Source organism: Astyanax mexicanus, chromosome 14 (genome assembly GCF_023375975.1).
Source record: "Astyanax mexicanus isolate ESR-SI-001 chromosome 14, AstMex3_surface, whole genome shotgun sequence".
Taxonomy (NCBI): Eukaryota; Metazoa; Chordata; class Actinopteri; order Characiformes; family Acestrorhamphidae; genus Astyanax; species Astyanax mexicanus.
In genome coordinates this window covers 22,477,232-22,502,490 of record NC_064421.1, presented here as the reverse complement: position 1 = coordinate 22,502,490, position 25,259 = coordinate 22,477,232, and the positions used below count along the sequence as shown (strand labels likewise).

At 38.1% G+C, this 25,259-nt stretch overlaps 1 protein-coding gene across 2 annotated transcripts in view; it reads left to right on the top strand.

Annotated features, from left to right (window-relative positions):
• Nucleotides 1–2,433: 2,433 nt before the first annotated feature.
• eml5 (EMAP like 5) overlaps nucleotides 2,434–25,259 on the top strand; it is a 68,021-nt gene continuing 45,195 nt past the window's right edge. The window contains exons 1-2 of one of the 2 annotated variants that reach the window (XR_007424002.1): nucleotides 2,434–3,029; nucleotides 23,910–24,069. Coding sequence is in view for 1 of the 2 variants with exons in the window: in XM_007252507.4 (XP_007252569.2) it covers nucleotides 2,833–3,029; nucleotides 23,910–24,069 (357 nt within the window). In the remaining variant the exon portion in view is untranslated. The remainder of the gene's footprint in view (nucleotides 3,030–23,909; nucleotides 24,070–25,259) is intronic. The other variant, XM_007252507.4, reaches the window with a different exon arrangement.

Sequence of the window (25,259 nt, the reverse complement as noted above, 5' to 3'; positions counted from 1 at the left end):
TAGAAAATGTCGAATCGGATATCCTTGTGTACCTGGTTTACCTAAATGAAGGGCATTTCTTTTACAGGCATCACAGGTTTTAAAAGCCTTTGGTTGTGCAAAATGTGCCATCTCTGGCTGATCTACCTTTGTTTTGGTAAATTCTACAGTCTCTTGATCTACAGTCTCTGAATTAATGTACTAATTTTTGTTTATATGGTAGTCATACATCTTTTAGTTAGATAATGCAATATTGGTGCTTTTTTAACCAAGATAAAATATCACTAAAATCAGTTTAAAATGTCTGTTTTATTGGGCTTGAGTAGAACAAAATGTTAATAGTGGGAATACATTGGTTTTGATTGATTCAGTGTTACTTTCAAAAAGTAAGCTTAACTGTTTAGCATGTAAACGGAGTTATGGACATTTAGTGGTTTACCTTTTTTAATATTGTTTTTTTTTTTATACCTTGTTTATTCCTGTGGACAGTCATGTACACAACATTTTTTTTGTTATTTTAATCATTACAGAACATAACAGAGGACTTAATTGTCTACAGGTGCCGTTTTGTAAAAACGTTATCTATGATGTTAATGCTGTCTGTGTTGTGTTCAGTCACTTCCCATTCGTACTTGAGGATCTGCTTTGGCTCACACAGCTGTAAACCAACTCTTTAAATCTTTGTGGTGAAGAACTGTGGTACTTCTGCTGAGAGTGAATGGGGCAGATGCCCTCTGTAGTTCTTTTCTTTTACCTGCAGGGGGCTTCACTTACAAACGTAAAGCATCACCTTCTCAGTTCAGTATGTGTGTTTGTGTATATATATAAATATAAATATATATATATATATATATATATATATATATATATATATATATATATATATATATATATATATATATATATATATATATATATATATGCCAAATGTATTAGCACCTTAGCACAACAGTCATTTCAGCCTCAGTATGTGGTTATATAAAATATTTTTCCCTTCTGTTTGGCTAGAACACAACACTTGACCAGTCTAATGGACATTTTGAACTTAACATGTTCAACTCTGTATAGACGTGAAATCACGTTATTGTTCCTAATCATAACCTGATGGTCTGATTAGGTGTTTAAAAGGCTGGTGCGATGGAAAAAGAAGGTTGTGTTGTGTCGCATGACCCAAAAATTGTCTCATTTCTTAGCCTTGTGAGGTGGAGAGAGTATGACAGCTTTGTACACTGCTCTACTTTGTGTCTGTCTGTTGTGCTCTTGCCTTTATTGTGCTTTGAAATTGAAAAAAAGAATAACCCACCCTACTTAATACAACTACTTGTCCGTGTTCTCTTGCCATCCAGTTGAATATTTACTGTAATATGAAATAGGCTATGTAGCTATGTGTACATTGCCCAAAGCTACTCTAGCTGCATATAAGCTTACATACACAAATGTATGTGCATTCGGACAACATGGCACACAATATACTGTATTTTTGTATGATTCAGATCAGCCTACACTTTGTCATTTCTTCCAGATAAAGCGCTTTAAAAATAATTTCAAAATAAGAACACGTTTGGATTTGTATGTAAGAGGGAGAGGGAGGGACTGTGGGGGCAGGGGGGGTTATCAGCTATGCTTAAAGCAACAATCTGGGATTTGTACTGGTATTTTTATTGGCAAATTCACGTTTTTCTCACTCAGGGTTATAGGTTTTAGACTACATATGTCAGACCAAATTGATTAAGATAAATTGGGGTTCTTTTTTGTATGTTCTTTACACCACTGCTGTTTTTCTTAAAATGTTAAAATCCTGTATGTTTCTAGATAGCATACCCAGACAGGACCTGTTTGAGTGGGAACCAGAACGTTTTGTCCACAGGGTCCATGTTGCTTCTGCATATAATTGTCAGTGGTGGTTAATTATGGGCCCCATCTGGATTGAACACTGTGTATGTGGGGCCCATTTGAGATAATGGTAGGCTGTAATGATGGGAAGCAGTAAAAAAAAACAATAATATTAAATTGTTAAACCAATCAGAGCCCATGCTTAGTTAGAGTCCATTTAGTACCCACCTAGCATAGGTTCCACGCCTGTGAGCATCGCATGATTGAGGATTTGAGTATTTATTTACCAGGAGGACGTGCTTCAAGCGCCTTCCTACAATGTGTGTTTAATAACAACAATAATATAAAACAACAATAATAATAATAATCTGATAAAAAAAAACATTACAATAAGAAACAATTAGATACATACATGAATACTACTGCAGGATAAATTGCTAGAGTCTATGAATTAACCATACGCTTAAGGCGATCAGACGATCCTGATTGGTCAATAACCTGTCAGTCAAGACAGCGCTGGTCATTTTCTCTACTGTGATTCGTCTGACTCCACGTCAATCAGCGCTGCAGCTCACGATTGGGCGGTTCTGTTTAAGCTATTCGAGAAATGACCGTTTTTTTTCGGGATTTGACGACGAGGCGCAAGTGCAGAGCCGCCAGTCGTGGTCCGGTCAGCAGCAGGGGGAGGGCAGCGAGCTAGATAACGATAAATATACCTTAGTTTACATCTGTGAAAGAAGTATTTAACCTAAAAGGTCGTTAAAACGCGTTGAGACTTGGATAAGCTTCATGTCAGAAAAGCGCGAAGTAAAAACCCGTGTGTTTGTGAGAGAATGCTAGGCTAACAGCGCCCGAAGTTGAGAAGAGGACTTGGGCTGGAAGTGGATGCCGTTAGGACAGACTTGTGTGTAGCTCCGGACCGAGCGGAGCCAGCGGAGGAGAGGCTGCATGAGGGCTCGCCGTCTTGAATGAGAAAGCAGCAGCAGCAGCTCTTCGCCTCGGAGAGAAACAAGTGCGAACATGGCTGACAGAACAGCACCGAACTGTCATCTGCGCCTCGAGTGGGTTTACGGCTACCGGGGACACCAGTGCCGCAACAACCTGTACTACACGGCAGCCAAGGAGATAGTGTACTTCGTGGCCGGTGTGGGAGTTGTGTACAACACACGGGAACACAAGCAAAAATTCTACCTGGGTCACAACGACGATATTATCAGGTAAGTTGAGGTTTAATCCAGCTGGTTAAAAGTGTACTTAGTTAGCGAGGTAACGATGTAAACTGTCACAAAACGACTAACGGATTTAACGGTAGCGTAGACGTTGATAAGTGAGAAAACGCTAGCTAAGTCAGGATGTGTGAAGCTGCTCAAACAACAGCTAGCTAGCTAAGTTAACTAGTTAGAGCTAACCCAGCTAACATTAGAGCCTACATTTAATAAGATATAGATAGTTAGTTCGTTTTTGAGTAACTGTCAGGTAACTAACTCTAGCTAAGCTGAAGCCTCGCTAACCTTCACAAGTTTACCGTGCTGGTCATTAGTATAGCTAAGAATGCAGGAGTGAAGCGAGTTTTGTGAAGCTGTACGTTAACCTATCTTGTTAGCTAGCGTTAGGTTTCACACATGGTATAACAGCTTAAACAGCATGTTTTGTGGCTGTAATGCTTGTGGACAATATTAGCTAGCCAGCTAAACCCTAAACCTCTGCTCACAAAGGGAATAGACTCTTCTGGTTCTGGTTAACGCTCATGTTAACGTTAATTGGCTGTTCAAGGACATGACAGGTGCCTATGTTAATCTACATGCCACAGTCATTCACAGTCAGTCATGTAGTTAGTTAGCTATTTACACAGATATTTAGCTAGCTATAGATCAAATGAGTTGTGAAACTTTTTGTATGGTATCGTGTGGCACGCTTGCCTACAGATGCCTGATACAGCTTGGCCTGTAGATCCTCCACACTCTTAGGTTGATAAAGCTTGCATCCTGGCTGGTCTTAAAAATGCTCAATTGACTATTAATCTTGGCAAGCAGGCAGTAAATACATTATTGAAAACCCCTTTCTGTGTGTGGGTGAGCATTATTATCCTGCCAGTTGAACGACCTGCCATGAGAGGCAACATACAGCTTAGCCGTTTGTGTCCCTCATATCATTACTAGAGGTAACTGACAATAATATGTGATAGCTCGCAAGATAGATCATCACAACGGGACTAATGCCAATGTTGTTACAGTTTAATCCTTATCTATACAGGTTTCTCATTTACAACACTGCTTCTCCCAACAGTCTGTAAACTGAGATAAATGTGTAGTAGTCAATTGGGTCCCTTTTCTGAGAAGAAGACTATATATAATGTATTTAAAGCAGTCTGTTTAATGTAGCATTGTTTTAAAGTATTTGTGACGTTTTCTTTCTCAGCCTTGTGATATTCATGCATTAAACTCAGCCTCCTGCAGTTAGTCAGAGGACTGTGGTCAGCAGACCACGCTGCTGCTCTTTATGTACGTCTTCTCTTCATTCTTCCTGTCCAAATTTACATCTCTTTATTGCACACACTTTAACAGAGACACAAAAATTGTATGTTGTTGTCCTAGTGATTGTAAGAGGGGGTGCCAGTATACTTTGCTGCTCGCTAGTCAGCTGGTTCAACCCTGTATTATTAATTAGGTTAGAAAGAAACTGACCTTGCAATGACTTCCCAATGTGACACACCTTTGTGTATGCTTCTATTTGAGTGCATGTGTGTCTGCCTATATATCAGCAATGATAATATCTGGTAGTCTTGTTAAATAGCTTAGATTTACATGATTATGTTTTTTTTATCCAGCAGGCACTGGGAAGCTTTATCTAAAGCTGTTTGTCATTCAGAGTATGTATTTTTAAATTCGAGAATTGAACCCACAACCCCTGTCCTCATGCTCTGGTTAAGCTACAGGATCTATATGATATTAGATGAGCTTAAAAGAGTGAAATGCCAGTCATCAAGATTGAAATGATTACTTTTTTTTAGCAGAACTGTCAATCACTCAGCAAAACTGCACTGCATTATGGGTAAACGAAGCACAGCCAAGCTCACACATGCTTATGAGTTTTACCAGTTCTAAGTTAAGCATTTGTTGTAGAATTGTGTTCATTTTAATTTTGAGACTGAGTAAGATAACAGAGTAGAGACAAAGAGTCAGACACTAACTAGTTTATGGGCATGGAGTCACTCAGTAAGGATTCTGGGCAGCTAGTGCTGAATTGGACAGCTCCTAAGAGATCCCATAGAAAAGCAGAGCTCAAAGTTACTGCATCATTTGAAAATGATTTGAGACAGTGACAGTAATAAAACATTTTTTTGATCACATTATACTGAATACTCCAGCCAAAATTTTATGTAAAATGATGTATTGTGAGGCTTACCATGCACTTACATACAGCAAAATGAGCTAAGATTTTCATTGCCTGTGCAAATGAGTCATAAGACGTTAAAGCAGAAATGATAATTTAATGATCACCACCTAAAAATAGTTTTGTTTTTTTACATTAAAATATGAAAATTGTAACCAGTCACAACATTTGGTTTATTTGGTGCTGTTAAGAGTCCTGACCAGTGTTTTTTTATTTTTTTAACCTTTTTTTTATGACGAAAAGGAGTTGATAACTAAATAACAACAGCATAAAATAATAAAAAAAGATGACGAAATTAACTGACATTTTCATCAACGAATAACATGAGACAAAAATGTTTGGCAGGGAGGACAACCAATCAAAACTAATTTAGTTTTGTAAAAGGTAGGGATTCAAATGCTTTAATTAAGGGTTTTACATTTCATTCTTCTAATTATGACCTGATTTCTGAAACAAAATTTAAAATTTAAGATATTTACAGCCACATACCTGCAATATTCATATACATTAAATAATATAGAAATAAAAATATATTTCACATTCAAACATTTATAATATTACACAACTGGTTGATAAATGTTTCATTTCGTATAAGTGCACAGTTAATAATTTATGGGAACTGATGAAAAAGCATTTACATTTACACCCTTTACATTTTAGTTGAGTAAATTGACTGTAGTTTTAATCGACTATATTCTTATGATAATTAGTTCACTAGAACTAGACTAAAACTAAACATTTCAGATGACTAAATTACGACTAAAACTTAATGCCATTTTCGTTACAAGACTATTACTAAAACGAAATAAAAATGTGTTGTCAAAATTAACAATGGTCCTCACCGATGACCTGATGAGCTTCTTCCAGGTATTTTTTTATTTTAATTGATAGTTTATTGAAATGATTCATTAAATGTAAGTCATGTTTGGTCAGAGTTGCATAGGTCAGTTTTTAACCACATTGAGTATTGATTTCACCAGTATTTGTATATTACAGAGAGTGTATTGCATTATGTAGTAAAATAATTGCGTTATGGTGTAGCTTTACATTGTTGAATAATACGGTCACTGGCTACACTTTAAAACTGTCACTGATGAGCAGTTTGCTTTATGTTTTAGAAGTGTGTGTTTTTGTGTGTCAGTTCAGATGTCCCTTTTGAGACCTATGCTTCTCTGGTTACCTAAGTAGCAGAATGTGGCCCTACGCTTGACCCAATGAAATGACTGTCATTCATTGTTCATGCATATCAGATGCCTCCATATGGTACCAGTGTCATATTATTATTTAGGAGAGATATTTTATTTATGTGTTTGTAAAGTTTTTTATTGGAAGACAAAACCTAGAACAGGGCTTGTTTTACACAAAGCAGGTTTGGTTTAATAAGATGTTATTTTCTCTTCAGCTAATAATTAAGTATAACATTGTTCCAAAAAACAAAACAAAGTGGTTTTGTTGCAGTGGCTAGCTACAGATAGCCTATGTGTAGTGAATTACAAGACTGGTTCAAATGTGTACAGGATGGATAACCACAGCATTGGTTGCAGAGTTTTTGTCTGAATGTATATTTGTGTGGCAGTGTGTAGTGTGTGTGTGTGTGTGTGTGTGTGTGTGTGTGTGTCTGTGTGTGTGTGTGTGTGCGCGGCTCTGTGACGGGTTGTGCTTTTGTGGCTGTGTTTATTCATACAGCAGTGGCGGTTGCCCTGGAGTAGAATGCTCAGTGGGCGGTGGAAGGTGGGTCCAGGGCTGAGCTGCAGATGTTCAACTGAGCTCGTTTTGCAGCAACTCATGTGGAACAGAGAGAGAGCGCAATAAATGGGCCCCTCTTTAGACAACAGACAAGCTGCTGCTCTAGTCAGCTTTAAATGAGGAGTCGGTCTCTGCGAGTGCAGCGTGCGCCGAACGTCTGAAAAACATCCACAGCACCTGTCAAAACACTCCACTTGAGCTCAAACAAGCACAAATCAAATATTTAACCACTGCACAGTACAGCCTGTAGCTGAAGAAAGGAAAACAGTCCCAGCATTAACAAAGGACAAGTGGAGGTACTTTCAACCTCGATGATCCGTTTCTTTACTGGAGTTTAGCTCTGTCTGAAGGAGGCAGAATGTAATGAGGCACTGGCAGCTTATTTCCTGTTAAGTAGCACCTTTTTAAGTCACCCTCTGGGGTGAGTTCATGAACAGGATTTAAAGTAAAGGTATTAATAAACTTAATCCTGCAATGAAGAAAGGAAAGCTGAAATGTTGCCACAGTTTAAAGTGGTAGGTCACTTTATTTTTTACTCATTGCTAAGTACATTTCTATTCTAGGTACATTAAAACTATTGTATATAACCCTACCATTCCATTAGACCTCCAACTTCAAGGGCACATTACATATCACACACACAAGCCTATACTCACAAATACAATATATGCACAAAATCTGGGATGCAGGCTCAATAATTGTTTAGGCCAAAATCAAGGATATAAAAAAATGGTTAATTGTTCTTTTTGTAAAGTATGAAGACTTTCTCCTAGATTTAAAGCATTGCTGTGAGGATTTGCTTGAGCTTAAAAGATGATGTCTGATCACCACCCCATCTCATCTCCAACTCCCCACCTAATCCCAACAATATTGGATGGTGACAATCATTCCAGAGAGCACAGTTACACTGCTCCACAATGTAATGCTGGAAGGTTTTATGCCCCTATAACCCAGTCTACCCTTAATTGTCTAAAAACTGTAATTAAATCCACTAGGGCTCTGTTTCTTACTATGTAACACAAAGGAAGATGACAGTCTTCCTGCACCTCACGGGTTACACACAGGGCGCAGCTCATTCATTTCCTCTATACTCTACTCTCACACTCTCTCACATTTGGCTATACACAAAAATGACAAGGTTCTACACCTAGCAGTTAGGTTGATGTGGCTGTTTTTGATCCGATTAGCAAAATCGAATATGAATACTTGAATAATAGTGGTATTCTGTGAAAGTATTTATTTCACTATTTACTGTGAAGCTTTAAGTGTATTTTTGTATAGTTGTTTGCTGTTTAAATGGCATTTGTTCATAGCTGTAGCAACCACATGGTGTGGTTGTTTTCGTTACACTCCTAGTGGTATCTGTATGATAAACATACAGATATTTAACTTCCAGTAATTCAGAGTTCATCATTGACTAAATGACCATTTAGTAACGTTTTACTTTTCTTCTTTTTGACAGCAATGGTATGCATTATTAAGTCTTAAAACTAAAGAGGAAATTCCTTTTTTAAATCTATCTTTAATTTTTTGATTACAATTTAGCTTGCTCAGTATTTTTTTTTATTTAAATAATGAATTTGTAAAGCATTCATTAATCCGGAGTCGAAGCACCAGGTCTCTGCATATTCTGTGTCCTAAAAGCCTTCCCTCTAAGCCCATTTGTGTGTTAGATGATTTGCTGGTTAATTAGTCTCTGCTGCTAGCGCCCCTGATGTTGTCTGATTTTGAAGATGCTCAGCTTGTAGATATGAGTGAATGGTGAAATATTTAAGGGAGTTGTGGGAACATGAATAAAATAAGAGAAAAGGAAGGACTACATTAACTGAGCATTTATTTGGTCATTTTTCCTGTTTGAACAAGGGCCACACACTTGTTAATTATTGTGTGTGTGTGTGTGTGTGTGTGTGTGTGGAAACATTCCATCAAAATAGTTACAATATAACGTTTTGCCCATACTTGGAATGGGTGAGCTTGTGCAAAAAAGATCTGAGTTGTATGTGAGTGTAGCTTTAAAGTTACCCTGAATTTACAGAGCAGAAATAGGCATCACATAGTAACATGCCTTTTAATAATCTAGGTGTGGTGGACATGACTAAATTGGGGAGGGGGGAAGGGTTCTCTGAAATAACTGAAGAAGTTTGTCCATCATTGGCTATGTTTTTTTTTTATTTTTTTTTTTTTATATAAACAAGCAGTCATGTGTGCAGCTTGTGCTGTGTAATGTAGACGTTTTATTTTAGCAAGGGATCAATATTTTTCAGTTCTGATACAAACACGATACATACATTTTGCATCTGTCTATATCCAGTACGAACTCTGTGCATCTGTTGAATACTATAAACCATATTTACAAAACCCAAAAAAGTAACTATATATCACAATATCAATATATTGCAATATATTGTCCCACTCCCATTGGAAATGTTACCGTTATCGCAAGTGACAAAAGCGACACAGCAGCCAAAAATCATTCATTTTCAGTGAGAGTCACTGACACGCAGCTTTCATTGAAGCTTCATGTAAATTAATTGTGACGTGCTGCTTCAACTACCAATCAGAGAGCAGGTTTGCACATTCCCTCGAAACCTCACATCTGACTTTTGGTTTCTACTAAAGATTTGTTTTCTTTTGCTGCTCGACAGAGTTTTTCACTGGTAAAGCACACAATGTTTTTGCCGGTGCAAAAAAAGAGGTAAATATTCTTTTCTTTAGGAAACATCTGAGGTGACCAGGAAGGTCCTGTATTGTCTGCTAGTGAGTAAGCAGTTGACTTTCTGTATGTATACAGGAAGGAGTCAGACTCAAAGGCCATCATTGTGATGTGGATGTATAAGCATGTACGCAAGGGTTTGTACTGTGGCAGGGGGAGGGGTGACGTTGGTCTTGTTTAACCCATGTGACCAAGCTCAAGCTTTCCCTCCACCTCTAACAGCCTCTCCGTCACTCATTCTCTCTCTATCCCTCTCTCACTCTCTTTTTTCCCCCTCATGTCTCTGTTTGGTGGTGGTTGTGTCCTCCTGTAAGCCATGTGCATTTGTCTGCACTCATTTCTAACGTAATCCTTAATCTGTGCTGCCTCCTGCTGCTCGTGCTCTAATTGTATCAATGAGTGAATGCGGTGATATTTGGTAGTATGTGTAGTAGGGGGTGGGATGCAATCAAAGGCAAAAAAATATCAGTTTAGTGTGTGAAACTGTATGAAAGTGATTGATGGATTTTTTCTATACTGTGAGCCTTGGTCCTCCCAAGGTTTCTTCCTCCTCCAGCTCTAAGGGAGTTTTTCCTTGCCTGCATGCTCACTGGGGGGTTTTATATTGAATGTTAAATGTTTTGCCTGATTCTTTGTCCGGTGATCACATTTCTGTAATGCTGTTTTGTGACCTCAGTTGTAAAAGGCGCTATACAAATACATTTGATTTGAAGTGCCTATACAAAGGCACTGCAGTAATTGGTGATTTCCCTTTTTTGCTGTTAGAAATTATGGTCAGTATAATCTATATTTTTAACATGGATAAAAAACTCACTAAACTCATTCATAGTAGTCATTGGTGTCTTGTGGCCTTCCTTACTAGTCTCCTAGTTGTCTCCTGGTGTAAAATACAAGTTGTCTTTTGGTGTAAAATACATTTTATTATAAGAGACACAGAACATGGCAGATAACCTGCATAATAGTGTTGTTATTGTGTAATATGAAGATTTATTTTTTGCAAAAAGGATATGTTGAAATGATTCTGAGCTGAATGTTTAGTAGAAATAGCTGAAAGTGTTACTCTGTATGTCCACACATATCTGCTCAAGGGGGAAATAGAGTTTGGAACGCATGGCTGCGTTCTAACAGGGTGAATTCTCAAAAGATTTAAAGGGTGTTTATTGCCCACTAAACCTAAATGTGCATAATGGATGGTGTACACTCTCATCTTTATACTTTGCCTTAAGTGGAGTGTAGCAGTCAACTCTGCTGGTTGTGTGGCATGATTTGCTTGTGACGTATTTACTAGGAATGCACAATGATTTTGGAATTAGATTGGTATCGGGAGATTTATTTTATTTATTTTTTTTACTATTTTTTTTTTTTTAAGAATCATTGGCATAGGCCGATTTGGCCAATATTTTAAACTGATATTAGCTGATTTATTTATTGTATGGCAGAAAAGGGCTAAGCAGTGTTTACCACTGTAGTACAATTAGCTGACACTGGCTGTGCTATTTTTAGTTATTTTAATTCATTTAAATTTATAAAGGTATAACCATGGTGTCAAGCCTCTCTGTAAGTCATAAATGTTGGATATCAGCATCAGCCCAAAATTCCCACTATGGTGCATTCCTAGTATTTACATGTAAATGATGTTTAACAGAAATACATCCTGCTTATTGACTTTGTGGATATGGGTGTGTGTGTGTGTGTGTGTGTACACATCTGCACTCTAATAGCGCACGTGTGGCCGGGCCCAGTGAACAGAGCGCATGTGTGTTGACAGGGCGCAGTCATGCATGTGGGAGCCCATTACTGTGATGTTAATGCCAGGAGACAGCTCTCTCGCGCGCCTACTGGTTCACCAGTGATCATCCAGGCTTTCCCCATTACTGCCCTGGTCTATCCCTGCAGAAGGGAATCCTCTCATTCTCGCTCTTCTATTTAATGCCTCTCTTTTTCTGCATTTTCTGCAGTTCTCTCCACAATTTATTTCCTTAAGTCAGTAAGCTTTAATCACATGACCATAAATAAATGCAGTATTATTTTTTTTATCTTTCTCTCGTTTTCTCATGCTTGCTCGTTTGTAGCGCTCTGCATCTCTGCCCTTTGTTTTTTTTCTCTCACTCCTTCAGTTTAAAATTCTTGTTTGGTATAGCTGTATTTTGTACAATATTGTCAGAGCTATAACAAAAAAAAAGAATAGCAACAAACCAGTAGCAAATTGTTAAATATTAAAAACATAATAGCAGCACCAGTTGCTAAGGTTGTAATAATGCACAGAAAAGTACCTTAATTTTTTTTTACAAGCTTCAGGGTTTGGACCATGCAGTCATATAGAGAATTTATCTAGGGCTGGAAAATAATTTGGTATCAGTATATATTATGATATAAAATGTTTAAATTGCAGTGGTATGATTTTCAGATTTTTAATATCACTTAAAACCTGCCCAAGGCCTGCATTAAGCCAGCAACTACATGCTGGTGTTGTGAGCTTTATTTAGCTTCATTCAGAGTAACATACAGCCATAGTTTACATATCATATCACATGACATCAAATTGTTAACTGTTAATATTTACATCACAAATTAAGCAATTTTGATCATCTTTAAGTACAATTGGTGGATGAATGAGTCCAATAAAGGGTGAGCAAAATTTAATAACTGGATTTAATGAGGTTCTTGAGCCGTGAGTGATTAAGGTAATAGTTAATAGTAGAGGTAGTGTTTTATGGGATGCTCTCTCTGACATTTAACAGCAGTCTATATTTTGCGCTAAGCGGAAAACCCAGCAAGTGGATACAGGTGAATCTTGACATAAGAGAGCATGGAAATCCCTCTGCATTTAGCAGCATGCTAGGCTAGGCTTATTTTAAGCTGATTGGTGTCTGTTTTATTAAACATGTATCAACCTGGCTTGTTCCAAACCTTAATATTGTTGTTGATCATAATAACATAATGACACCACTTTTATTAATAACAGTAACAATTTCTGATTCTGATTTCTTTCACATATATATGTTACATGTAATGGAAGGGCTCAGTGGCGTATCTCATTTACTCTCTCTCTCTCTCTCTCTCTCTCTCTCTCTCTCTCTCTCTCTGTCTGTCTGTCTGTCTGTCTGTCTGTCCTGGCAGCCTGCTGTAACCCGTAGTCCCAGTGCACGCTCTACAATCATCCATTCATTCATTATCTCAAAGCTGCTTATCTGATCACAGCAGAGCATAGCCCCTACCCCCCCTCACTGGACAACACACACATGTGCACACGCACACACAAACCACTGTCATGTACAGACTCACGACAGCATCATTTTCTAATACACTCCTTAAGTGTGTAGTTGTTTCTTTTGGTGTGGTGTGTGTGTGTGTTTGTGTGTGTGTGTGGCACGTTAGAGTCGCTGTGACGGTGGAAGAGGCAGTGCCAGGCCAATGAGTGCCAATGTTTGTGTAGGCTAAAGAGCATCCCTGCCTGGGGAGATTAGCTTTTGATACAGTGCAAAAGAGCGCTGTTACCTAACACCAGCACTTCAGTATCTTCACTGCCCACCACAGTGCCTTTACCACACTGCCTTAATAGCATCTCCACCCATTCATTCACATCTCACTCTCAAACATGTTGTGAGTGCTATCATTGCAGATTAGCTTAGCCTGTTGATACTGTGAAATAGAGAATAAACATTCTGTTACCCTGAGAAAGCCTATCTATTAAAAATGTACACATATTCTAAGAACAAAACACAGTTTCTATTTCCATTTCAGGGGCTTTGAAGCTTAAAAGAGATTCTTTTTTAGCTTTAGGGAGGATCAGGCGGACATGGTACTATAGAGCACAGTTTTTGATACTGGGTCATCATATTTAATCAGTTTCCATTGGATTACATTTTAAATGTCCAATGTTAGTGTAGCCCATTTGGGTGCTTTGTTTGTTTCTGACTGGACCAAATGTTATGGCATTATCAAATGCTGGAAGATTAGAATACTGGGCAACAATTTGAACCCCAATTTAGAAAAGGTTCAGACTGTATGGAAAATGTCTGACTTTCTGTTGCAGGCACTATGAACCCAAGATATTTTGTGTTTTGTCTGGTCAACTTTATTTAATTTGTTAATTTACATGGGTCCATTCAGGCAGTTATCAGCAATGAGTCCAAAAGCCAGGATCTGTCATGGTATGGGGGTGTGTCCGTACCCCACACTACCGCTCAAAGCAAAAATAATGCAGAAATGTACATTGAAATCTAAGAGCAGCATATGCTGTCTGTGCAGGACAACAGGACAATGTAAAACTAAATTAAGAAGAACATGGTATGGGTACGTGATTAGCCTGCCTGCAGTCTAGGCTTGTCCCCAATACAGAATTTGTAGAGAATTTTTAAATTAAAAGTGTGACAATGATGACCCTGCATTGTTGCACACCTAAAAATTGTTAGCAGGAGAAATGCTATATGTTATAATTGAACCCAAAGGGACAGAAGGACATCTCAGAATTACCACAGAACTCAGGCAACCTTTATGACCCAATCTCATGTCATGACAAAGCTGAAATTTATGGCAGGGCTGTTATTCCGGCAAGGCCAAGCAGAAGCAGGAGTGAAGAGCACTAAACCTTGATGCCTGAAGAACAGAAAAAAAACAATACAGTCGGATGGTCAGCTCTCTGAATTTGCTCTATGTTCAGACTAGACCTGTCACTGTAACCCTTTTGTTTGTACATTATGTTGCCCAGAAATAACGATGATAAACATTATTATTGCAATTTTGAGTACATTTTATGTCACAGATATAATAATAAAAAATTGCATAATAATGAACTAAACTAATTTAAAGAACAAGGAATTGCAAGTCATGGGGATCATTAGGATGTGTTCTGGAAAAATTGAGACAAGCTTTTATGTTCTTTTAGCTCAGCAGTGGTTTTCGTCTAGGAACTCTGCCATGTAGGCCATTTTTGCACAGTCTCTTTCTGATGGTGGAGGCATGAATACTGACCTTAACTGAGGCAAGTGAGGCCTGCAGGAATTTGGATGTTGTTTTGGGGTCTTTTGTGACCTCTTGGATGAGTCGTCGCTGCGCTCTTGTGGTAATTTTGGGCGGCCGGCCACTCCTGGGAAGGTTCACCACTGTTCCATGTCTAAGTCATTTGTGGACAATGGCTCTCACTGTGGTTCGCTGGATTCCCAAAGCTTTGGAAATGGCTTTATAACCCTTTCCAGACTGATATATCTCAATTACCTTCTTTCTCAGTTGTTCCTGAATTTCTTTGAATCTCAGGATGATGTGTAGCTTTTAAGGATCTTTTGGTGGACTTTACTTTGTCAGGCAGGTCCTATTTAAGTGATGTCTTGATTGAGAACAGGTGTGGAAATAATCAGGCCTGGGTGTGGTTAGAGACAGTGTATTCAGGTGTCAGAAACCACAGTGACTGTATGTTTTAACAAGGGGACAATCACTTTCACACAGGGCCATGTATGTTTGGATTTTTTTTCTCCCTTAATCAGAAACACCTTCATCAAAAAATTGCATTTTGCATTTTACGTATTTTCTTTGACTAATATTAAAATTGGTTTGATGTTCCGAAACATTTAAGTGTGACAAACAGGAGAGAGAGAGAGAGAGAGAGAGAGATGGCAATGGTGAAGTAAATTTGAAAAATATACCAGTAAACCCTGGATGCAAATGTCAAACTATGTTAAGGACTGAAGCTGTGTTAAAGAGATAAGTTTATAAATATCAAATAAAATTTGTGGATAGACTTTACAGCTACTATGTGTGCAGGTCAGCTTAAAACTATCTCATAACTAGAGGCCTTCTGTCAAAAAATAGCTAAACTACAAATACTGAAACTCAAGAAGGGGTACTATAAAGCATTAGTTATTACAAACCATATCTGGCACTGCTGTCTGCACACAACAATCAATGTTAAAAATATGGAGAGCCCAGTGTCTCTCAAATGTGACACCACCACAGGTCTAGCACCTCCGCTGGCTGGTTGTCTGTCTATTTTTAGCAATTACTCTTCTGTGTGCTAATTTTGGGACCTGCATTACACCCTTTGTGTTCAGTACTTGTGAAAAAGTGAAACTTGCAAAAACTGCCCTTTTACTGTTAAAACACTACACTTAATAAATAAACTGTGTATCCAGTATAAAAAAAGCTATAAGCTCAATGAAGGCAGTCTGAGACACTGACAATGAGAAGAGATGTGGATCTTCCAAATAATTAGGTACATCTGGCTCTGTCCAGCGACATGGCAGATATGTCATCTTTATTTCCATTAGAATAAAAAAAATTCATGTTTTTTATAACTAACAACTGATTCAAAATTAATAAAAATGTAGAAAGAAACTGTAGCATTATTTTTTGGGTTGTTGTAAGGTCGTATAGTGATAAACCATGCCTTATCCAAAACGCACTGCCCAGGGGAATGTTCTGCTAGTTTATGGTCTACAGTAAGTAGTACATGACCATTTGTTATTTTTTGTGTGCTGACAGGTGCAGAACATAAAGCGTTATCGGTCATTGGGATTATGTATGCTCTGTAGAAACCAAGGCCAGCAATACTAAGTTTTGGAAATGTTCTAATCCTCTTTTTATACATAATCCACAGCAAAACCATACAAGGTAACTGCTCATTTAGCATGATTCTTATCTAACTTGGATATCATCCTGTCTATGTGAATAAATAGCCCAAAAAAGGTTAAATTACTATATTTAAGTTGAATAGGGTGGATCTGGTTGTTTGTATTTAACACACAAAGATAGACTGCAGAAAATTCATATTCTTTACACAAATTCTAAAGAATAAAAATATCCTACTGATGTATATTTAAAGCACAGTCTTTTTTCTTTCACCTACCTGAGACATGGTGACAGTCTAGCTTTCACTCTTCCTAATCTTGCAGGGTGTAGAATGTAAGTGTTAATGATGTTCACTTGTTCACACTGGGTTCCAGGCTTGTCTCTTACAGGTTCTGCTCAGCTATCATCCTTATTTCTGTTATCTGTCTATCAGAGCGCAGAGATGTCTGGAAACAAAGGCAGTCTCGCTGTGGGAATTGAGTGGAATTCAATTGGTTCTGGAAAACATATCCCAGCTTATCGCCTCACCTCTACAAATTGGGCAGGATATACTCGATTCAGTGGTGCAGTAAATCCAGGTGATAGAGCTGCCTGGGAAGCAAGGCTGGGTCAGGCATGTCTATAGTCTGTCTATGGTCTGTGTCTTAACTTGCATTTTCCACTCCCACTCATTTTTTTCTGTTACCATGACAAGCTGATTTATTCATGCTAAACCTCTTGAGCTTGAGCTAGTGTGTTTTGCTGATGCCTCCCACCCTCAACTGATATAGCAAAACACTTCCGCCCACTTTCACATCCCTGCAATCTTATCTAGCCAACAACCCATCCAATCTGTCTTTCCATTTAGCCCGTCAGCCTGCTGCTCGACAGGACCCACAAGCTCTCACATGGAGACAGATAAGAGATAGCATAGTTTACTCATTGGGGTTTCTTTCAACCTTGCAGTGAATGCAGTGTTTCGTTCTCTGTAGCAGTGCAGCCCTGGTGGCCCATCCACCCACTATAAGGCTTCCCTCAATTCCATTAGCTAATAGTATAAAGGGGCCTCAGCATGCTGTACATCACTCAGACTGGTGCTGTGGCCAGCAGTTCCATCCACTACATCACCTCGCCACCTCATTAGCTAATAGAAGTAGAACTCTGGGATGAAGCTGCAGGAGGGGAAGAGAGAGAAAAGGAAAGAGGGAGAGATAATTTTGTGATGAATGGTCTGGCTGAACTGGTCCAACTTTACTTGGAATAAAGTAATGGTACAGCACAAGGCATTAAAGTTTAGAATGTGTCAGTTTAATTAGGGCTGAACCTTAAATTGTTTCTGCACTGTCATTGCAACGTGTGCATGTGCAATATTCAAATTCATTATTATGCAACTTTGCATTTCTTTTATTTCCCATGACATAACCACCAGAGATTGATTATTGCCTAATATCACTTATTTTACTCTACTCTTCAATACACAGAGTGTATTATTAATACTATGACTTCTGGAGAAATTTGTTCAAGAGTGCTTTCTGTTTTTAGTATAATATATACTCATCATCAAATAAATAGTTGCACACACAAGGACATGTCAGATTGCATTGCTATACAAAAGAAAGGTAATGGCTACCAGGAACAATAATTCAGTGACTGTTGGTGATATATATATATATATATATTGAGTTACTCTTACAAAAGTAGTGTGCAGTACATTTGAAATGCATGTTTATCCCAACATGTTGGACATCTCATCATGGAGCTGTGGAGTTTCATAATGGTATCCTACGCAGCTTGACTGTAGCTGCCATGACAGTATCTGTGTCTTCAAGGCAATCCTTTTGGATGGACAATCATTGTCTTGTTGGAAATGCACGCTGGAAAGTTGCAGGGGCTCATTAAATTAATGCTAGGCTGTTAAAGTGACCGTACAGAAAGATGATCTGACATCTTGCTATTTTTTTGACAGTGAATTTATATCACAAAATAACAAAATACCACAATAGCATTTTTTTTTCAATAACATGCAGCCCTATGTTCAATAACGTGCAGTCCTAATTTTTATGTGGGTTGTGGCTCAGACTGGAGCAAGCTCAGAAGTGTTGTTTGTTTTCAGTAAGATCTTTGGTATTATTTTTGTGACACTTATTTCATATCCGGAGCGTTTGATGTAAAAAAAAAAATCCAGATATATTCTTGTGTATTCCAAACATTCTTTTAATATGGAAATAATATTTGACTGGAAGCTCAAAGGCTGTCTACTGATCAAATGCAGTGGAGAATGAGACTGCTCCTCTAAGCCTACATACCGCGTGGGCTTGATCTGCTCGACCAGAGAGAATAAGCCATAAACCCGCTGCACTGAGATTCAGATAACACACTGCAGCTCTATCACAGCTCTAGCAGAATACACACACACACACACACACACACACTCTGACATAGACCCTTTCTCTTTAACCAAATAGACTTGTATTACACATTAATGTTGATTGGCTGCAAGGTGTCACTTTTTTATTTGTTTTTTTAAGACCCTTCTGCCACTACAGAGGATGTTTTCAGGCTCCGTCATGATTTTTATATTCATTTGTGTGAATATGTCAGTATGTGGGTGTATGTATGGGGTGGGAATTCTTTGATTCGCTCCATCTGTCCCTCTGTGTGGGCCGATTTAGGGGTTTGAGGTTAATCCCCCATCTTCCTTATGCCCCTGAGCACTGAGTATGATGCATCCTTTAGGCTGCAGAGAGTATCATGGTTTCTGTAATCTTCAGCAGGCAGGAGAGTGTCAGCGTAAAGCAAGTTCGAGACAGAAGCTCTCAGACAGTACGGAGACTGTGCAGATCTGCCTCAATTAAGTAAATATCTAGAAATGTGATTTTAATGTACAAACTTCAGCCTGCTTTTTATAATTAGAGGTGTAATAATATAGTTGTAATGTGTCAATCAATTATTTAGTAAAATGGATTGAGATTTTTCATTTAAAATTCTCTCGTTTTCCTTTTTATTCTGTTCAAGGCACTGCATTTATCAAAATTAATTTGTGTTGATTCATAAAAAGCACGTCCTTACATATATACACCTATTGGTATTTAACTTAAAAATAGTTTTCTGGCTTTGCCGCTTCATCTTCAGTGTTTCATCATAAAAAGGGATGTATATTGTTCATTTTTCTTTAAGTAGTATGTGTGCCGGTGCATAAAGTGCAATAAAATCCTCTGCAAACTTGTCAGACAATCTTGATTTTTGAAAGGTTAGACCTGCTGAGCTTAATTTCTCCCTGCTATTAGTGGGTGTTTTAAATTTAAAGTGGTTGTCGTCTTCTATAGTATGTTGGCAAAACTAATGCTCTGACTGGTAAAAAAATGTAATTAACACAGTGGGTTTTGAGGCTACTAGTATAGATTATGTTTTTATAATATACAGTGTTTTTTATTCTAGTTTGGTACATTTTCTTTTTATGTACAAAATCTTTTTACTTACAAGACAGTTTTACTATTCCAGATTCCAGAAGTTACAAAAAAACATTGAAAGTCCAAGATTGTTGTGACAAAATAGAACAATAGCAGGATATTTCTGTCTCTGCACCATAACTCATCATTTGGACAATGACAAAGGACAAAGATGGAGTTACAGATGGTTGGAAATTGTGCCAGTGCCCCAGAAAGCACAATGCCTTTGCTCTATTTTTAGTTACAGATTATGTATTTTGTTGAGAGTGTGGTTAAGACTGGTGATTGCTTTCGAGGTGTTTTTCAGTGATACACATGGCAGTATTATTACTCACAAACTAGATGCTCTAGATCCCTCAAAATATTCTGATATTCTTAAATGTCCCTGATAAAGCGGCTGCTTTAAAGCATTGTGTGCTGACAAAATAACAAAGCAAACTCTAAACCCTGAAAAGGATTATTATCATTATCAATTTAGATACTCACTACAAGATTAATAGAAGCAAAAGGACCATGTTTAATGGATTGAAATGGCAGTTACGTAGAGTAAAATGGTTACGTCTGAACAGCGTGGGAGCCAAATAGTATAATCAATAGGACCATTGCAGTCATGATTTAAATGATAATGATTTTGCATAATTTAAATCACAATGGCTTAAAAGCTCTAACTGAATAAGAAGCAGAGAGAGAGTGATAAGGCAGAGATGTGATGATGCTCTGGAATCATCCAGCTCAGAAAGTGATTTCATACAGTCCTCCTGCTCCTTAATGCTGAATAGAATTAGCCGGGAAGGCTCAGAGAATCTCGCCCATGAGCTTAGACTGTGGAAGCAGGAGCCCTCTCAAAGAGCACACACTCACACTACATGGTAATTGAGTGGAACAAATGCAGTGGAGACCTGTGCTTGATGCTGATGTTTTCTTCAGTGTGTGAATGTCTGCTCAGTCTTTTGAATGCATGTTTCAGGCATCTATTTTATTAACACGAAAAGTAATGATTTAATTATTCTTCTGTGTTCCTTTTCAAAGCATGGTATAATTGAAGTGCAATACCTGACTTTTCCTGTGACAATAATGCAATAATGTAAAGATCTGCACTCCCATATTTGTTTGCACTGAGGCCCTACTTTACTGTGCTGTTTTTATATTGGTAGTTGGCCATTACCCAGCCCATTGCATGTGGAGCAGGACTAAACATATGTAGGTATGCCAAAAGATTTATGATTTGTATTTTCCCAAACCATGCGCTATACCACACAAAATAGTGTGCAAGTAGGAGTAAGACAAATGTTTTGTCTGTGAAATAAGGCAGGGCCGAAGTCTTGTTATTTTTTTTTTCCTTAGTGTCTCAGACTGCCTTCATTGAGCTGAGCGTGCATTATTTTATTATATACATATTATTATAAGTATAATCTGATATAATCTATTAGCCTACACTATCACAAAGGTGTAGAAATGAATATGTTCAGGCCATAATGCTGCCTTCTTACTATATGGAAGAATAACATTGTATAAACTGGAGAAATTCAGACATAAAAAAATGTTTGGTCCATCTGAACTTAACCTAATAGGGATCAGATACAATTTTGCATGGATATATTTATTTTTTGTGCAAAAAAACTTTCTCTATATTTTTTCCACTTAATGGTAAATAACTGTGTAAAGCAAACATCGGGACAAATCAGGTAACCGTTTATTTGGTTGTGCTCATGCTGTCCTGTTAAAGAGGAGCTGGTTAAAGACTGGAGTAAGGAGGGGAGCATGATAGGGATGGACAGATGTTACGCAACATTTGGATGCCTCCGGGGGTTTCCCCCCATGCATTTGAATGAAAGCCTGAATGCACATCCCGCACTAGCGGAATGGCAGACCCTCATAAATAACAGTGACCTGCTTTTTCTCCAACTCCTTTCCATCCCACCATTTTATGGTCATGAGTCTTGGGGCATTATAGAACACAACAGTGTGAGGAGGTGAAGTGATGAATGACCTGAATAAAATAGATAGATGTGTAACCGCTTATTCTTCCTATATAGCCCTCTGTGCAGTTTTTTTCTGTTTCTCTGTCACACATTACTCCTGGTCTGCTTATCTGAGCTTCAGTTTGCATTGCTGTGTGGATGAGTCTTAAGTTGCAGATAGCATCTCCTCCTGATTTTCTCTGCTGTCTGATAGCTTAAAGCCTTCCTCTCACTTTCACACAGGATGGTGGGAACTGATACCAGCAAGATACTTCATCTTGATTTTCATACTAGTTGTTTCAAATTAAAATGAAAACCAGCAAACAATTATTTTGCAAATAAATGTAAATAAAATGTAAAATGTAAAAAAATGTGAGTGAATGTGAGGTGGTTAAAAATCTGGTAATACAATATGTAGGGTCCAATATCTGGCAATACTAAAAGCAAAGCAAAATATTGTGGTTTTATTGAATCAAATTTTAGAGAAACTGCGGTGAGTGGTAATGATCATGAACGACACCATATAGTTATTATTGCTCATAGGAACAGATAAACAATTCTGTGGGTCAGCACAGTGTTCTTTATCTTCCATAGGAAATTACACAAGATTAGTCCTAGGTCAGTTTATCATGTCAGTTTAATGTCACAATACTTTAATATCAATATTAAATACACTCCTCATAACTGAGTGGGGCTGCCCTAAAAACAGTTGCAGTTATTTTCTAGTTGAGGTATGTTTCGCGTGAAACATTATCGCACTTTTTAAGTGTGTTGTGCCGCCACGGTCAGCCAGTATCAAATTGCATTTTGGCACCTCGCCTTTGTCTTGTCTAAGTTTAATTTAAAGTTTTCTCGCACAGCTCTTCGACATTTTGTCCTCTGTTTGGTCCCGCTGGCAAGAACTGAAGCGTGACGTTCATTGCTATAAGTGAGTGGAAGTCAAACTCAAACTATATATACTTCCACATTTTTATTAAACATTACAGATCTTGTGCAAGTATTTGCTGAGAAACATTGCACAGTTCACATTTATTGATTGCTTTGATAAAAAAGACAACATATAAATAATCTGAATCTTAATAGACCAATATTTTGGTTCTGCCCCAAAAGGAATCAATAGAATGTATTTTCTTATCTTTACAAATGTGCTTATATTTAAATGAAGAAAGTGTTCACCTTGTCTCACCATGCCCTCTTTAGGAGTTTGCGTCTTTCGTCTGTGTAATAATAGAAAATGTTGCAATTTTGTATTAAATGGTTTATGGTTTTATCATATTTACAGAGAATGCAGTCTGAAGCAGGTTATTGCTATAATATTAGCTAGAGTAGCTAGACAATAGCTTCCCATGCTAAGCCAACCTTTCAACAGACTACTTAACATTGTTTACAGCTTTTTAAAGCACAGCTAACTAGCTAGCTTTTGAGCACAACATATATATATATATATATGGGAGTGTTGTGGGAATGCCTTTAGCAATTATCGACTAAATACGATAAAGGAAGGTTGAAGCTTCAAAATTGAAAAAGGATTTTGTGGTGTTGGTTCCACCTTCACAAAATAGTAAGGGCAGTTGTACAGATATTTAGGTGGGTGTTATTGGATGTTTTAAATGTGTAAGTAAGGTTTGGTGTCCAGGCAAAAATCTTGTTTTCTTCCAATCACTGTGAAACACTTTAAGTGTAGGTAGGAGTTTTTCTTGATTTTTGATCTTTTTAAAGAAGTGAAATTACAGGTTGAAACGCACTGCAGCACTGCATTGAGGTGTAATAGGAGGAATAGTGGTGCTCTCATGTCTGTGCCAGAGCTGCTCTGAACTCAAACCAGACTCTGTAAGTTTTCCGAGGCGGCCGCGACCAACGCTCACAAGAACTGCGATCTGCTTTCTGACCATTAGTTCCAACAGTTCTACAAGGACTACTGGTTCATTCTTTACAAACTAACATACAGACACTCTGGCAGAAGCTGGAAAGAGACCGAATATGTCTGTGAAAGCCAGAAAACGAGAAAGAGAAACTAATCCGCCTGGAACATTTACTACACTCTACAACTGTAGGGGGAGCCCACGAGCACAAAATCTCAATCCTACCTAGTGGAGCTTTAAGCGTAGATTTTTTAATGTTTATTAGCTCTGTGTTCGTAATCTGTTTCAATAGATCCGCCCTCCTGCAGAAGTTCTAACACATAATAATCAAAGATGGCACCCCCTTGTCATGGAGAATAATGTGAACACTATACTGGAGTAGTATAGTATACTCAACTCATTCTTTCTCTCGTTCTCTCTCTATGCACAGTTTAGCCCTGCATCCAGAGCGAGTGTTGGTGGCCACAGGGCAGGTGGGGAAGGAGCCGTATATCTGTGTGTGGGATTCCTACACTGTTCAGACGGTGTCCATTCTGAAGGACACGCACACGCACGGCATCGCCTGTCTTGCCTTCGACCTTGATGGACAGGTAAGCACTGGCCACTCATCTGTACATGTTCTGAAATAATATGAATTAGTTAAGTCCTGTAACATAGTTGTTTTATGTTATAACTCATGTTACCATGTTACAGACTATGAAGTAATAGAATTCTCCAAGTGATTAAGATGTACCAACTGACTTTCCCCTCTCTGGATATTTACTGTGGGTATCGGTGAGAAATTGCTGTCAGGCTAATCACACAGCTCTCTCAAGTGTCACATCTGTGAGCACTTGACTAGCATAACTTTGACATGCTAACTGACAGTGAGAAAGAGAGAGCAATTGTGTGTGTGTGTGTGTGTGTGTTTGCACGCACCCTTTGATTTAGAGTCAGTCTGAATCTCCTCCATCCTCTGACATTTTGAAGCAGACAGCAGGTCTACAGTTTAAACCCCTAGCAAACAAGCTGAAGGCAAGCAGCATCCTTTTAGGAGCGACACTTGAGGTGAATACACAGGTGGCACTTGTGAATAGTGACCAAATGTCAGTACTTTGACTTTCTGCAGTTCTCTTTGTACATTAATAGCTAAATTATTAAGTACTGGATAAACTCTGATTCCCATGTGGTTATAGATTATTTGTTTACAAATTTAATCATTTGTAGATGTAGATAAGCAAAAGGCTTAATCTTTGCTGTGTGGATGAGTCTTAAGTTACAGATAGCATCTCATCCTGATTTTGAGCTCAAAGCCTTCCTCTCACTTTCACACAGGATGGTGGGAACTGATACCAGCAAGATGCTTTTTTTTTGGCTCATTACATTTTTTCTTACTGTATGATAATGGAGTCATCCCTCTGCATTGTATCATCATGATTAGTCCTTTAAACCCTTTGACCTGTGTAGCCACACTTCATTAGTGTCATCACTTTTATTGGCCCTAAAATAGAATCTGTTAAGCTAAATGACTTACCAGTATTTTTGCTGTAAGATTAATGGCAATTAATCAAGCCTTGAGTTTCACTGGTTAAAGCCCTGTTTAGGTTGGACTGGTCTATCAGGGGATTTGTGTAGTATGAAAAAAATCTCCTCTGGTTGGATGGTGTTTCATTTAAAACTTTAAAGATGAGGTAGAGGTAGAGCAAATGTTCGCGTTATAATTGAGTTGAGTAATGAATTAGAGGGAACATTTGGGAAAATCTGGTTTGGGAACAGAGCTCAATATTGGGTAATACTCTGA